This window comes from Bos indicus, chromosome 13 (genome assembly GCF_029378745.1).
Source record: "Bos indicus isolate NIAB-ARS_2022 breed Sahiwal x Tharparkar chromosome 13, NIAB-ARS_B.indTharparkar_mat_pri_1.0, whole genome shotgun sequence".
Classification (NCBI taxonomy): Eukaryota; Metazoa; Chordata; class Mammalia; order Artiodactyla; family Bovidae; genus Bos; species Bos indicus.
Genome location: NC_091772.1, coordinates 59,938,220 through 59,952,642, shown reverse-complemented (window position 1 = coordinate 59,952,642; position 14,423 = coordinate 59,938,220). Strand labels below are relative to the sequence as shown.

General features: G+C 41.2%; 1 protein-coding gene across 11 annotated transcripts in view; it reads left to right on the top strand.

Annotated features, from left to right (window-relative positions):
- Positions 1-2,022: 2,022 nt before the first annotated feature.
- The window catches only part of RAD21L1 (RAD21 cohesin complex component like 1), a 49,280-nt gene continuing 36,879 nt past the window's right edge, over positions 2,023-14,423 (top strand). For 8 of the 11 annotated variants that reach the window (XR_011570162.1, XR_011570161.1, XM_070801438.1 and 5 more), the window contains exons 1-3: positions 2,024-2,455; positions 7,068-7,353; positions 9,243-13,938. Coding sequence is in view for 9 of the 11 variants with exons in the window: in XM_070801438.1 (XP_070657539.1) it covers positions 13,795-13,938 (144 nt within the window). In the remaining 2 variants the exon portion in view is untranslated. Of the gene's footprint in view, positions 2,456-7,067; positions 7,354-9,242; positions 13,939-14,423 lie in introns of all 11 variants that reach the window. The other 3 variants (XM_070801431.1, XM_070801430.1, XM_070801432.1) reach the window with 3 other exon arrangements.

Sequence of the window (14,423 nt, the reverse complement as noted above, 5' to 3'; positions counted from 1 at the left end):
AAACATCTACTTCTGCTTTATTGACCATACCAAAGCCTTTGACTGTGTGGATCCCAACAAACTGGAAAATTCTTAGAGATGGGAATACCAGACCAGCTGACCTGCCTCCTGAGAAATCTGTATGCAGGTCAAGAAGCAACAGTTAGAACTGGACATGGAACAACAGACTGGTTCCATATCAGGAAAGGAGTATGTCAAGGCTGTATATTGTCACCCTGCTTATTTAACTTATATGCAGAGTACATCATGAGAAATGCTGGACTGGATAAAGCACAAGCTGGAATCAAGATTTCCGGGAGAAATATCAATAACCTCAGATATGCAAATGACACCACCCTTATGGCAGAAAGCAAAGAAGAACTAAAGAACCTCTTGATGAAAGTGAAAGAGGAGAGTGAAAAAGTTGGCTTAAAACTCAACATTCAGAAAACTAAGATCATGGCATCTGGTCCCATCACTTTATGGCAAATAGATGGGGAAACAGTAGAAATAGTGACAAACTTTATTTTGGGGGGCTCCAACATCACTGCAGATGGTGACTGCAGCCATTAAATTAAAAGACGCTTGCTCCTTGGAAGAAAATCATGACCAACCTAGATGGCATGTTAAAAAGCAGAGACATTACTTTGCCGGCAAAGGTCCATTTAGTCAAAGCTATGGTTTTTCCAGTAGTCATGTATGGATGTTAGAGTTGGACTATAAAGAAAGCTGAGAGCGGAAGAATTAACGTTTTTGAACTGTGGTGTTGGAGAAGACTCTTGAGAGTCCTTTGGACTGAAGGAGATCCAACCAGTCCATCCTAAAGGAAATCAGTCCTGAATGTTCATTGGAAGGACTGATGTTGAAGCTGAAACTCCAATACTTCGGCCACCTGATGTGAAGAACTGACTTATTTGAAAAGACCCTGATGCTGGGGAAGATTGAAGCAGGGAGGAGAAGGGGATGACAGAAGATGAGATGGCATCACCAACTCAATGGCCAGGAGTTTTGAGTAAACTCCGTGAGTTGGTGATGGACACGGAGGCCTGGCACGCTGCAGTCCATGGGGTCACAAAGAGTTGGACACAACTGAGCAACTGAACTGAACTGAGGTTGTTTGAAGAGTAAATGAGACAACCCATCAGCAAGGAACCTGGGACCTTAAATAACCTATATACTGAATGCTATTGTTATTCCAAGATTTATCAGTATATCCTATGGAAATTCAAAGGAGGAAACCAGCCTTGGATCCTTATGCTCTTTTATTTTTCCTACTTTGTAGCAGTTGGCTTTAGTTATTGAAAGCTGTAATATTCCAAGTAGGAAAATGTTTGCTGTCCCTAAAGCACAGGTCAGTGTGGATGATCTCTTTAGCAATAATAATGACGCCTAATATTCATGAGAAATGCTGGACTGGAAGAAGCATAAGCTGGAATCAAGATTGCCGGGAGAAATATCAATAACCTCAGATATGCAGATGACACCACCCTTATGGCAGAAAGCAAAGAACTAAAGAACCTCTTGATGAAAGTGAAAGAGGAGAGTGAAAAAGTTGGCTTAAAACTCGACATTCAGAAAATGAAGATCATGGCATCTGGTCCCATCGCTTTATGGAAAATAGATGGGGAAACAGGGAAAACAGTGGCAGACTTTATTTTTTGGGCTCCAAAATCACTGCAGATGGTGACTGCAGCCATGAAATTAAAAGATGCTTGCTCCTTGGAAGAAAAGTTATAACCAACCTAGACAGCATATTAAAAAGCAGAGACATTACTTTGCCAACAAAGGTCCGTGTAGTCAAAGCTATGGTTTTTCCAGTAGTCATGTATGGATGTGAGAGTTGGACTATTGTAGGAGACAGGAAAAATAGAAGAAAAGCAGGCCCAGGTGAGGGCCACAGAATTTATAATTATTGATAAATTGGATGCTTTAAGGCGTGGGACTCTTGGAACAAGTCCAGAGGGAACAGTTCATAATCTTGAAAATAAGATATGATCCTGGGGGCAGAAAACCAACCCCAGACTGTTTCCCAACTGGCCTCTCAGAGTTACATGTTTTTCCGTATCTGGAGGAAATCTATAGATAAGAATATTAGTCTTAGTTACTGATTTGTTACTGATTACTGTTTCTTGTTTACCGAAAGGTTAATGATCACTTTGTTCTTTGCCCTGAAGGCCACATGAGTTATTGCTTAAGCCCCTGCACGTTCCTTCCTTCGCGGCTGAGAGTATAGCAAAGCCGGCACGGATTCAGTTTCGGCACCTTCACCTGGGAGCGGTGTTGGTCCCCTGATCCTCGCCTTTCACTGAACTCTTGTGTCTTGTTTCTCATTCTCCGCCGCTGTATCCCGCTTTCGGAAACCCTGTTTCGAGCTGGACTGAACAGGGACCTGAAAGTGAAACCAGCCTCAAGGCTACGCTCCTGGCGGCGGCGAACTCAGGGAAATCCGGCCAGCTCAGACGAGGAACGAACCTTGGTAAGCACACGCCTGCGGATTTGTCAATCAGGGTAACAATGGGGCAAAATCCTTCTAAGCATAGTGACTGTATGCAAGTGTTAAAAACTTTGTTTAAAAGTTCGGAGGTTGAGATATCTCAATCTTCTTTTAAAGAATTGTTTTATGCCACTGAAAAATATTGCTACTGGCTAGCTCCAGACAGAGGGACTTTGAGGTATGAGGAATGGCAAGAAGTTACGCGTTGCCTGCGCTGTGCCTTCCCACGCGGGGGAAAAGATTCCTTTGTATGGTCAGTAGGGAATCTTATTAGCACAGCTTTAGGGACCACTGCAATCCAAAGGCTCGGATTCAGGGGATTCTACAGAACAATTACAAGAACAAATGGAAGAAATGAATTTATATGATAACATTGGTGATGAGGAAGAGAAGCAATCAACAAAAACGAAAAATAAGAGCCAAAAGAATGACAGAAGTCAAGAACAGATCTTGCTCGCTCGTCCGACTGCACCTCTGGTTGAGCCTCCCCCTTTCAATCCTGAAACCCCTTGGGATGATGGATTTGCTTTTAAACCACAGATAACCGTGCCTAGTAAAATGATGCCTTTACAAAAAGGGGTTCCTATGCAGGGGGATGAAGACGCTTTAGTTCTCCCCGTGGCTGTAACTCAAATCCCACCATATCCTCAATTCCCACAAGGAGGAATGCATTACGATTACAACAGCCATACCATTTAAAACTATAAGGGAGATAAAACAGGCATGTACCCAATATGGAACTAATTCTCCTTATACTATGGGACTAATTCAGGGACTTTCACAAGTTGACCGGTTAATTCCTTGTGATTGGGAAATGATAGCCAGAACTTGCCTATCCACCTCAGAATTTTTACAATTTAGGACCCGGTGGCAAGATGAGGCAAATCAACAAGGTCACAGAAATGCGACTGCCAACCGGCCAGTTAATATAACGCTTGGTCAATTAATGGGTAGCAGAGGAAATTTTGGCATCCAAGCTCAGTTATAATTTAATGATCAATTACTTACTCAAGTGAGAATGATATGTTTAAAAGCCTGGGAGAGAAAAAATCCACCCCGACAAGCCTCGGTTTCGTTTACCCAAATTAAACAATCAAATGGGGAACCTTTTGTAGATTTTATCACCAGGCTACATCAAAATTTGAACAAAACAGTCTCACAGCCTGGTTTGAGAGATTTGCTGATGCAAGTTCTTGCTTATGACAATGCTAACTCAGAATGCAAAAAGGCGATTCAGCCTCTCAAAGCACAGGGTGCCCCTCTAGAAGAATATCTTAAAGTTTGCCAGGATATTGGGTCAGAACCATATAAAATGCAACTCCTGGCTCAAGCATTGTCTAAGGCTAATAAAAAGACGGATATGAGATGTCACCAATGTGGAAAATTAGGACACATTAAAAAAGACTGTAAAGGAGGAAATTTTAAAAAGATAAAAAATGATATCAAGACTCCAGGATTATGCCCAAAATGCCATAAGGGAAATCACTGGGCAAATCAATGTAGGTCAAAATTTCATAAAGACGGGACTCCCTTGTCAGGAAACGGGAATTGGAGCCTGGCTCGGGGCCCGAAAAACAATGCAGGCACTTGGAACGCAGTTCCCTTTGCCTACCCAGCTCAACCTCAAGAAAACAATCAGTTCATGACTTACTCCCCGCAACATCAGGGAGCACAGCATTAGACATACCAGCCTTAGAAAATTTAGTAGTAATGCCCTGTATGGGAATATATAAAATACCAACTGACATCTGGGGACCCCTCCCTAAAAATACTGTTGGTTTAATAGGAAGAAGAAGCCATCTCACTTTAAAGGGGGTCGAAGTTCAGATAGGAATAATAGATGAAGATTTTGAAGGAGAAATACTTACAATGCTACAACCCGATGTTCCCTATCAAATATCTAAGGGAGATCAAATTGCTCAATTGTTATTATTACCTTATATAAAATTAAATTCTCCTAAAAAGAGAATAGAGGAATTTGGAAGTACAGGAAAACAAGTATTTTGGCAAATTTTTGTTACAGATGAAAGACCAAAATTAGAAATAAAAATTATGGGAAGGCAATTCCCTGGACTTGTGGACACAGGGGCAGATGTTTCTATCATTGCCTCTAAACACTGGCCTCAATCCTGGCAGTTACAACAAGTTCTTACAATTATTACTGGAATAGGAACAATGAGCAATATAGCTCAGAGTGCATGCCCTGTGTGTTGCCAGGGGCCCGATCAACAAACTGTTATGCTTCAACCATTGGTCACTGATATTCCTATTAACTTATGGGCCGTGATTTACTTATGCAATGGGGAGCTTATGTTACAATACCTCCCATAATGTCTCAGACAAAACAAATTATGACTAATATGGGACTTCACCCTAGTACTCCTCAAAATTTAGCCTAGGGGCCACTGTTCCAAAGACTGAATTAAAAATAAAATGGCTTTCAGATAAACCTATATGAGTGGAACTGTGGCCTTTATCAAAAGAAAAAATCGAAGCCTTACAAACGCTAGTAGAAGAACAATTAAAATTAGGACATATAGTAGAAACTACTAGCCCTTGGAATTCACCGGTCTCTGATTAAAAAGAAATCAGGTAAATGGAGAATGCTTACAGATTTAAGAAAAAATCAATGCTGTTATGGAACCCATGAGAGTATTACAACCTGGACTTCCTTCTCCCGCTATGATTCCAAAGTGATGGAAAATTATTATCACTGATCTAAAAGATTGTTTTTTCACTATCCCATTAAATCATAATGATGCTCCAAAATTTTGCTTTTACTATTCCCAATATTAATAATAAAGGCCCTAGTCAGCGATATCACTGGACTGTTTTGCCACAAGGAATGATGAACAGCGCCACCTTGTGTCAACACCTTATAAATGAGCCTTTATGTTTAATTAGAGAAAAATATCCACAAGCCTATATTATTCATTATATGGATGATATTTTATTAGCATACTTTGATAAGAAAATTCTTCAACAAATATTCTTAGAAACCCAAAAGATTTTAGAATTGTATGGATTAATTATTACAGCAGATAAAGTTCAAATTGAAGCTCCTTATCATTATTTGGGTTATATATTAAATAGAAACACTATCTCCACAAAAAAACACAGATTCAAATTGATCAATTAAAACCTTTAAATAATTTTCAAAAATTATTAAGTGATATTAACTGCCTTCGTCCAACCTTACGTATTCCTAATTATGCCTTTAAAAATCTATTTAATATATTACGAGGAGACAATGAATTAAAAAGTCCTCGGTCTCTAACCCATGAAGCCAAAATAGAAATACAACAAATTAATCAGGCAATTCAAAGTCAACATTTGACTAGGGTAGAATTAAATCAGCCTATAACAGCCTTAATTATGCCCACTCCATATTCTCTGACAGGAATAATCTGGCAAACAGAAGCTATAATTGAATGGGTCTTTTTGCATCATAAACAAACTAAGTTTATTGACTACTTATGTTGATGTGGTTAACAAGTTAATATTTAACATGAGAACTTGTAATCAACAATTGTCGGGTTACGATCCAAAGACTATAATAGTACCATTTTCTAAAACACAAATTGAACATTTATATATTCAAAATATTGAATGGCAAATTGCTCTTTCTGATTTTATTGGTGACATTGATTGCCACTACCCTTCTTCTAAGTTAATCAATTTTCTTAAAATACATTCTCCCTAAAATAAGAAAAATAGAGCCTATTCACAATGCTGTCACCTATTTTACTGATGCAGATAAGGACCTCAAAACAGGTTATTTTGGTCCTACTGAAGATTTGGCAATCCAAATATCCTTCTATACAACAGGCTGAGTTAGAAGCTATTTACACTGTATTATTGGATATTAAAGAACCTGTTAACATTGTTTCTGATTCACAATATGCTGTCAAGGTTACTTCTGTAATCGAGACTGTAACAATACCTAACTCTAATCTGCCTATTATTCAACTGTTTAATCAATTACCAAATGCTATTTTTTATAGAAACAATCCTTTTTATATTACTCATATTCGATCACATTCACAACTTCCAGGAGCTTTAGCAGAAGGAAACAATACTACTGACACTAAACTCATTTCATTTATTTCTCATCACAATTTCACGAACTAACACACTTAAAATTTAAAGGACTATAACATAAATTTCAGTTGACTTGTCAACAAGCTAAAGATATTGTATCTCATTGTCCTTCCTGTCAACAAGTTAATTCTACTCCGACATTGCCTGAAGGTGTTAACCCACAGGGATTATTTCCCAATGATATTTGGCAAACTGATGTAACACATTTGGCAATGCTGGAGTAGTCCATGGGTCTATTGACACTTATTTTGGAATATGTACATCACATCATACAGGACAAACTGCAAATCAGTGGGTCTCTCACTTCAAACAAGCTTTGCTCACATGGGACTCCCTAAACATAAAAAATTGGACAAATAATCAAACTGCTAATGATTTGCTTTCTAAAAAAGTAACCTTACAACAAACTCAACAAGTCTTACGGAAAGACAATAAGAGTTGGAAAAGGGGATTTTACTTAAACAAGGATGAGGTTATGCTCTTATTTTAACAGAAGAAGTTGAACATCGGTGGATCCCAAAATGAAAAATCCGGCCCTGGAAAGAAGAGGACCTACTTTGATATAGACCCACTGTTTGACCCCCCGGCTTGGAGCCATGTCACTGCTGATCCTTAATCCTGGACTATCTCTATCAAAAATAACCCAAGAAGCACCTTTGCCAACTTGGGGACAGATAGAGAAACTATCTCTAGAGGCAGAGAAGATGGTACATAGAAGAAGACTGCCAGAAACACCAGACAACCTGTTCTTGGCCATGGTCACTTTGCTGACCATGGCGGTAAGTACACAAGCTATAGATAGTCATCACTATTGGACTTACATACCTAATCCTCCCCCGCTGAGACCTGTGACTCTGGAAGATTCACCAGTCCCTTTATTCGTAAATGATTCTGCCTGGCTCCCCGGACCATATGATCAAAATCTTCCTACTAAAAAGGAAGAAGAAGGTTGTCAGTTGGTAAATTATACTGTTGGCTCCGATGCCACTGCTATTTGTATTGGTTTTGGAAGTATTTGTCTTAAAACAGGATATCAAAAATGGCTGTCAGTCATCAAAGAATCAAATGATAGTAAGACTTCCTTCTTTCTCTTAACTGCTCTTACTTTTTTAGAAAAGGAGGAAACTTCCAGCATGATGAATCCACCTGACCTTCATGACTGTATTGCTGAAATTAGCCATGGTATTGAAAATTGGATACAATGGAAATTATGTAAGGGATCAGAAGGTCACTTATTATTAAATGTTACAGAAAGCTCCATTATCAATTGGGGACCCCGAGGAACCCCTAAACTTAAAGAATCTAAAGTGTCTTCCCCATGGGTATATAAAAATAAGGCCCTTATTACTTATGGTAGTCAATCCCTCATATGGCATGGGGCAGGATTTGCCCCTCCATGCCTCGTTTAGATCATTACCCTATTCATAATGAAATATGGAACATACCCATGGCTTAGAAAAAAACTAATCGCTTGGAATGGAGGATATACTGAATATATTTTAAATTACCCAAAAGCTACCTTTAACTTTACAAAAAACTCTACCCACACTATTCAAACTTGTGTAAGAATTCCTTTTGTTTTTATGACTGGACCAGCAAAATATGATCCCAATTTGGGATTAATAACATGTCTTAATTGTTCATTTTATACATGTATAAGTAACACCATTCCTTTTAATGAAAGTTGGCAAAGTATTTATATTCTTAAAACCAGAACTGGCATATGGGTTCAAGTTGATTTACAATGACCTTGGCAAGAAAGCCCTACATTATATGCTATTGAAGGAATATTGTAAAATCTTAAACATATTAAATGTTTTCTGGGATTGCTAATTGCTGCCATCTTAGGCACTATACAGGAGAAGGCAATGGCACCCCACTCCAGTACTGTTGCCTAGAAAATCCCATGGACGGAGAAGCCTGGAAGGCTGCAGTCCATGGGGTCGCTAAGAGTTGGACATGACTGAGCGACTTCACTTTCACTTTCCACTTTCATGCATTAGAGAAGGAAATGGCAACCCACTCCAGTGTCCTTTCCTGGAGAATCCCATGGACGGAGAAGCCTGGTTGGCTGCAGTCCATGGGGTCGCACAGAGTCGGACACGACTGAAGCAACTTAGCAGCAGCAGCAGCAGTAGGCACTATAGATAGCTATTACCACTACGGTAGCCATAGCCGGAGTGGCTCTTCACCAGTCTATACAAACAGTTCATTTTATACAAGAATGGCTTAGGATGCCGACGTACTTTGGACCACTCAACAAAAAACTGATGGAGAGTTGGCCTCCAAGTGGCCAACCTTCAACAATCTGTTATTTTATTAGGAGATCAACCTGTCAGTTTACAAAAACAGATGAGACTAAAATGTGATTGGAACTATACTTCCTTTTGTGTAACAGCTTACAAATATAATAAGACACAATTCAATTGGGATAAAGTTAAACAACATCTATTGAACCAAGGTAATATTTCTGTAGATATTCAAGACTTACAACAAGATATATTAAAAGCTTTTACTAAACATCTCGATGTAATTACTGGATCAGATTTTCTTGATAAGTTGCTGACAATGTTTCTTCTCTTAATCCCTTAAAACAGATCAAAACATTTGGATATGGAATTGCTCTGGTTATGGGAATGCTATTAATTATGTGTTTGTGTTTCTGCAGACTGGAGAAGAACAATCAAGAGACAACTAAGCCAACAACAGCAACTAGCATTTCTCACCATTTCTCATCATGTGGAAAATCAAAAAGGGGGAGATGTAGGAGACAGGAAGAATAGAAGAAAAGCAGACCCCGGTGAGGGCCACAGAAGGAATTTATAATTATTGATAAACTGGATGCTTTAAGGCATGGGACTCTTGGAACAAGTCCAGAGGGAACAGTTCATAATCTTGAAAACAAGATATGATCCTGGGGACGGGAAACCAACCCCAGACTGTTTCCCAACTGGCCTCTCAGAGTCATATGTTTTTCGTATCTGGAGGAAATCTATAGATAAGAATATTAGTCTTAGTTACTGATTTGTTACTGATTACTGTTTCTTGTTTACCAAAAGGTTAATGATCACTTTGTTCTTTGCCCTGAAGGCCACATGAGTTATTGCTTAAGCCCCTGCACGTTCCTTCCTTCACGGCTGAGAGTATAGCAAAGCTGGCATGGATTCAGTTTCGGCACCTTCACCTGGGAGCGGTGTTGGTCCCCTGATCCTCGCCTTTCACTGAACTCTTGTGTCTTGTTTCTCATTCTCCAGCCCACATCACACTTTCGGAAACCCTGCTTGTGGAGCCGGACTCAACAGACTATAAAGAAAGCTGAGCGCTGAAGAATTGATTCTTTTGAACTGTGATATTGGAGTAGACTCTTGAGAATCCCTCGGACTGCAAGGAGATCCAACCAGTCCATCCTAAAAGAAATCAGTCTTGAATGTTCATTGGAAGGACTGATGCTGAAGCTTAAACTCCAATACTTTGGCCACCTGATGCAAAGAACTGACTCGTTGGAAAAGACCCTGATGCTGGGAAAGATTGAAGGCGGGAGGAGAAGGGGAGGACAGAGGATGAGATAGTTGGATGGCATCATCGACTCAATGGGCAGGAGTTTCGGTAAACTCCAGGAGTTGGTGATGGACAGGGAGGCCTGGCTTGCTGCAGTCCATGGGGTCGCAAAGAGTAGGACACGACTGAGCGACTGAACTGAACTGAATATTTACTGAGCATTTATGATTGTTAGGCTCTTTACACAGAGAAGGCAATGGCACCCCACTCCAGTGCTCTTGCCTGGAAAATCCCATGGAGGGAGGAGCCTGGTAGGCTGCAGTCCATGGGGTCACTAAGAGTCGGACATGACTGAGTGACTTCACTTTCACTTTTCTCTTTCGTGCATTGGAGAAGGAAATGGCAGCCCACTCTAGTATTCTTGCCTAGAGAATCCCAGGGACAGAGGAGCCTGTTGGGTGCCGTCTACGGGGTCACAAAGAGTGGGACACGACTGACGTGACTTAGCAGCAGCAGGCTCTTTACATGCTTCATCTCACTCATCTCTTACAATATCCCATGGCACAGGTACTTTCATTATCATTTCCAATTTACAGGTGAGAGAAACTGAAATTAAAGAGATTAAATAACTTCTCCAGGGAGCCCCTCGCTCATAAGTGGAAAACTCCATTCTAGTGACGTTCAGAGGCCAGGCAGAGGGGTTAGACATTACCACCTAACACAATTATTCTGTAGGGACCAGGTGCCTGAGCAGTGAGCTCCACGAGCAAGCCCCAGGTGGAAAACTGCACGCCCTGCCGCTCCATCCCCGCCCCGGTCCGGGGTTCCCTCCCCTACCCAGTCCTTTGCCTCATGCACTCCCTTTGGCCCGAGCATTAACCCCGCCCACTTCTGCCGCCCCGCCCCCAGGCCTGCTCCTGCCCACTGCCCCGCCCCGTTCCCAGATGCCCCTCCCCTCTCCCCGCCCCAGTTTGGGGGCCCTGTCACTCAGTGGCCCCGCCCCTTACCCCGCCCCAACCCGCTGCCTCGCCCCGCCCATCGCCCTGCCGGGCTCTCCCTGAAGCCTACCAGATCTGGGAGCTGAGCGTCTAGGATCGACCTCGCAGACCCGGCGACTCCTCCTCCAGGCCCTGTTTCGGCTTGTCTCGCCTCAGACCCGGCGCTGGAAGTAGGGCGCTGGGTGGGATCCGGGGACTGGAGGCTCGCTGGGTCACGGGGGCCACGGCCACCTTCATCCCCACAAGTGGCCTTGCCAGGCTCCTCACTGGCGCGAGCCCTGAGGGACCCTCTGAGGAGAGGAAACGGGCGCTTGCGGTCACCCCTCAGCCTCAATGTCTCCCTCTGAGCCTCGGGCCTTCAACTCTGAGGAATCGTGTGTGGAGGAAGCCCTAGACGTCCGTGTCCTTGATGCTCGTTGTCTTCTCCTCACACCCCTACCCCCACCCAACCCCAGCGCCTTCCATTCCTCTCCCCTCCCTCCTTCTCGCTCCCCGGAAGGAGTACCCTTCATGGCTCTTCCCCCACCACCCCCGAGCGTCCACTTTCTGCCCCTTCATCCTGCCCTAAAGCTCCCCTTCGCCCACCGCCCTCACTCCTCACCAGGGACCCCTTCCCACGAATTAAGCCCACTCCCTGGCTTCTACTACCACGTATTAATACTATCCTTAGCTTTACGTTCGGCTTCCCTGGTCGCTGAGACAGTGAAGAATCCGCCTGCAATGCGGGAGACCTGGGTTCGATCCCTGTGTCAGGAAGATCCCCTGGAGAAGGAAATGGCAACCCATGCCAGTGTTCTTGCCTGGAACATTCCATGGGCAGAGGAGCCTGGCGGGCTACAGTCCATGGAGTCGTAAACAGTCGGACACGACTGAGTGACTAACACTTTTCTTTCCCTAGCTATAGGTTGCATGAACTCAATTCAACCTACAAATAACGAACTCTCAGGACATTGGGACTTTTGTGAGGGATTTGGGCCGGGGCGGGGGGAGCTGTGGATTTTGTGGGGGATGGGGGATTGGAGGCTCGAGAAAATCAATGTCTCAGGAATACTAAATCACAGGTTTTTTGTTTTTTTTTAAGTTTACTAATAATCATACACGTGGGAGCAATTGAAAAGGACAAACTGGAATTTATTCCAAGATACCAAACACACAGATTAAAAAGGAAGACAGTGGAGCCAAGGCAGACAAAGGCCATACACATTAAAATCTTTAGCCCACCCATTGAGAAATGTGGTTTGGTAGATTGCATAATCACATTTGTTTTGGGTCCAGTGATTTCTTGCGGTGGAAGTGGCATTGATCACCTAAGTTTTTAATTCTGTGGCTGATTTTGTTTTTGTATTTATTTTGGTTCAGTTTTCCCTTTTATTGGAACTTTAAGTAAGAAGCAAAAGGGTGCTTTTCTAGTGGTAGGTTAAGATTATTTATACGTAAGCAATAACTTGATTCTTTGTAAGTCAGTCAAGGTGTCCTGACATTCCTTTGCTAATAATGGAGCCTTATGATGTTACTGAGAATAGTACAGTTTGTAGAAATGTACGAGGCAATGGCACCCCACTCCAGTACTCTTGCCTGGAAAATCCCATGGATGGAGGAGCCTGGAAGGCTGCAGTCCATGGGGTCGCTGAGGGGTGGACAGGACTGAGCGACTTCACTTTCACTTTTCACTTTCATGCATTGGAGAAGGAAATGGCAACCCACTCCAGTGTTCTTGCCTGGAGAATCCCAGGGACGGGGGAGCCTGGTGGGCTGCCGTCTATGGGGTCACACAGAGTCGGACACGACTGAAGCAACTTAGCAGCAGCAGCATACATTTTTTACCTTTAAGTGAAGGTTTTCTTTTACCATTCTTATTTCAAAACATTTAAATCCGATTCTTTTTTGTTCTCTTCTGATTCTTTTTCTATAGTCTCTTGTTTTCTTAATTTTTCTACTTTATGGTCCTTTGGATTTCCATTATTTTAACTTCATAAATTAATACATCATTGAGTAAACCATAGTATCTTAAAGAAAACAAAGGAATTCAATACCTGGATATAAATCAATGATCTGACACTTCGCAAACTCAAGTTTTAGAAAAGTGGTTACCTGTGTTTGCTTTTGGAGAAGGAAACAGCAACCCGCCCCAGTATTCATGCCTGGAAAATCCCATGGACCGAGGAGCCTGGTGGGCTATAATCCATGGGGTCGAAAAGAGTCGGACACGACTGAGTGACTTCTGTGTGTGTGTGTGTGTTTGCTTTTCTTAGTTTTTTCCACCTGTGTTATTCTGTTGCTTTCCCCCTATTTCCATTTCCTATTTTTTATTCCCCCCTAGTCTTCCTTCTCTATTTATTTGACCATGTGTGTATGCTAAGTTGCTTGTCCGACTCTTTGCAACCCTATGGACTGTAGCCTGCCAAGCTCTTAGAATTCAAAACCTTTATATAGTATATGTAAAATGTAAGAAGTGCTCAGTGATCAGAATACATTTAAACCAGGTGCTGTACACAGTTTATTAATAGAGTTCTGTCATTAGTTTATAGTTTTGTATTTTAAAGCAGTTTATTTTTATAAGAAAGTAATTTTAATTGAGTAATCTATTAGAAGTTAATGTTATAGAATTAATGAGAAATGGTTTTGCTTACTGTAAAATAGCACTAAAAGTGTTTTATATTCAAATTTAAATATCTTTTCATATTCTCTCTAGTTCATTAAATATTACTAAGGAATACAGGCAACATGTTCTACACACATGTGCTTATGAGTAAGCGAGGGCCATTGGCCAAAATCTGGCTTGCAGCTCACTGGGAGAAGAAACTCACAAAGGCCCATGTATTTGAATGTAATCTAGAGATAACCATTGAAAAAATTCTTTCTCCTAAGGTATGTTATTGATTAAAATTATAGGATGTATTTACTTTGACTTAAGGAGAGGAAAGGAATTAAAAGACATTATACCATGCAATGTATTTCCTAGGAAGTTTTACTACTCAAATGGTCTTCTTTTTTTTTAATTCCTAAGCATTTATCATCTGAAAATAAACATATATTGGTTTCTGTTGGTAATTAACTTTTTAATATGTTTATCATAAATAGATTGGATCCTGAAGGATAAAGGCCATGCTTTATAACTATTTTGTGATTGCTTCTTATTCGCTAACAAAATATTATATACATAGTAGGTACCGAGTGAATATTTCTTAGAAAAATAATGAATAAATAAATAGGGAGAGTAGAAGGAAAGGAGGATTGAGTATAAATAAAAATATATGTGAAAACTTCATTAAACAAAGCACTATATCCATTATAAAATAGTTACAAGTTACTAGAATTTGCATTAAAATATTATTTTAATATTTGTATAGGTT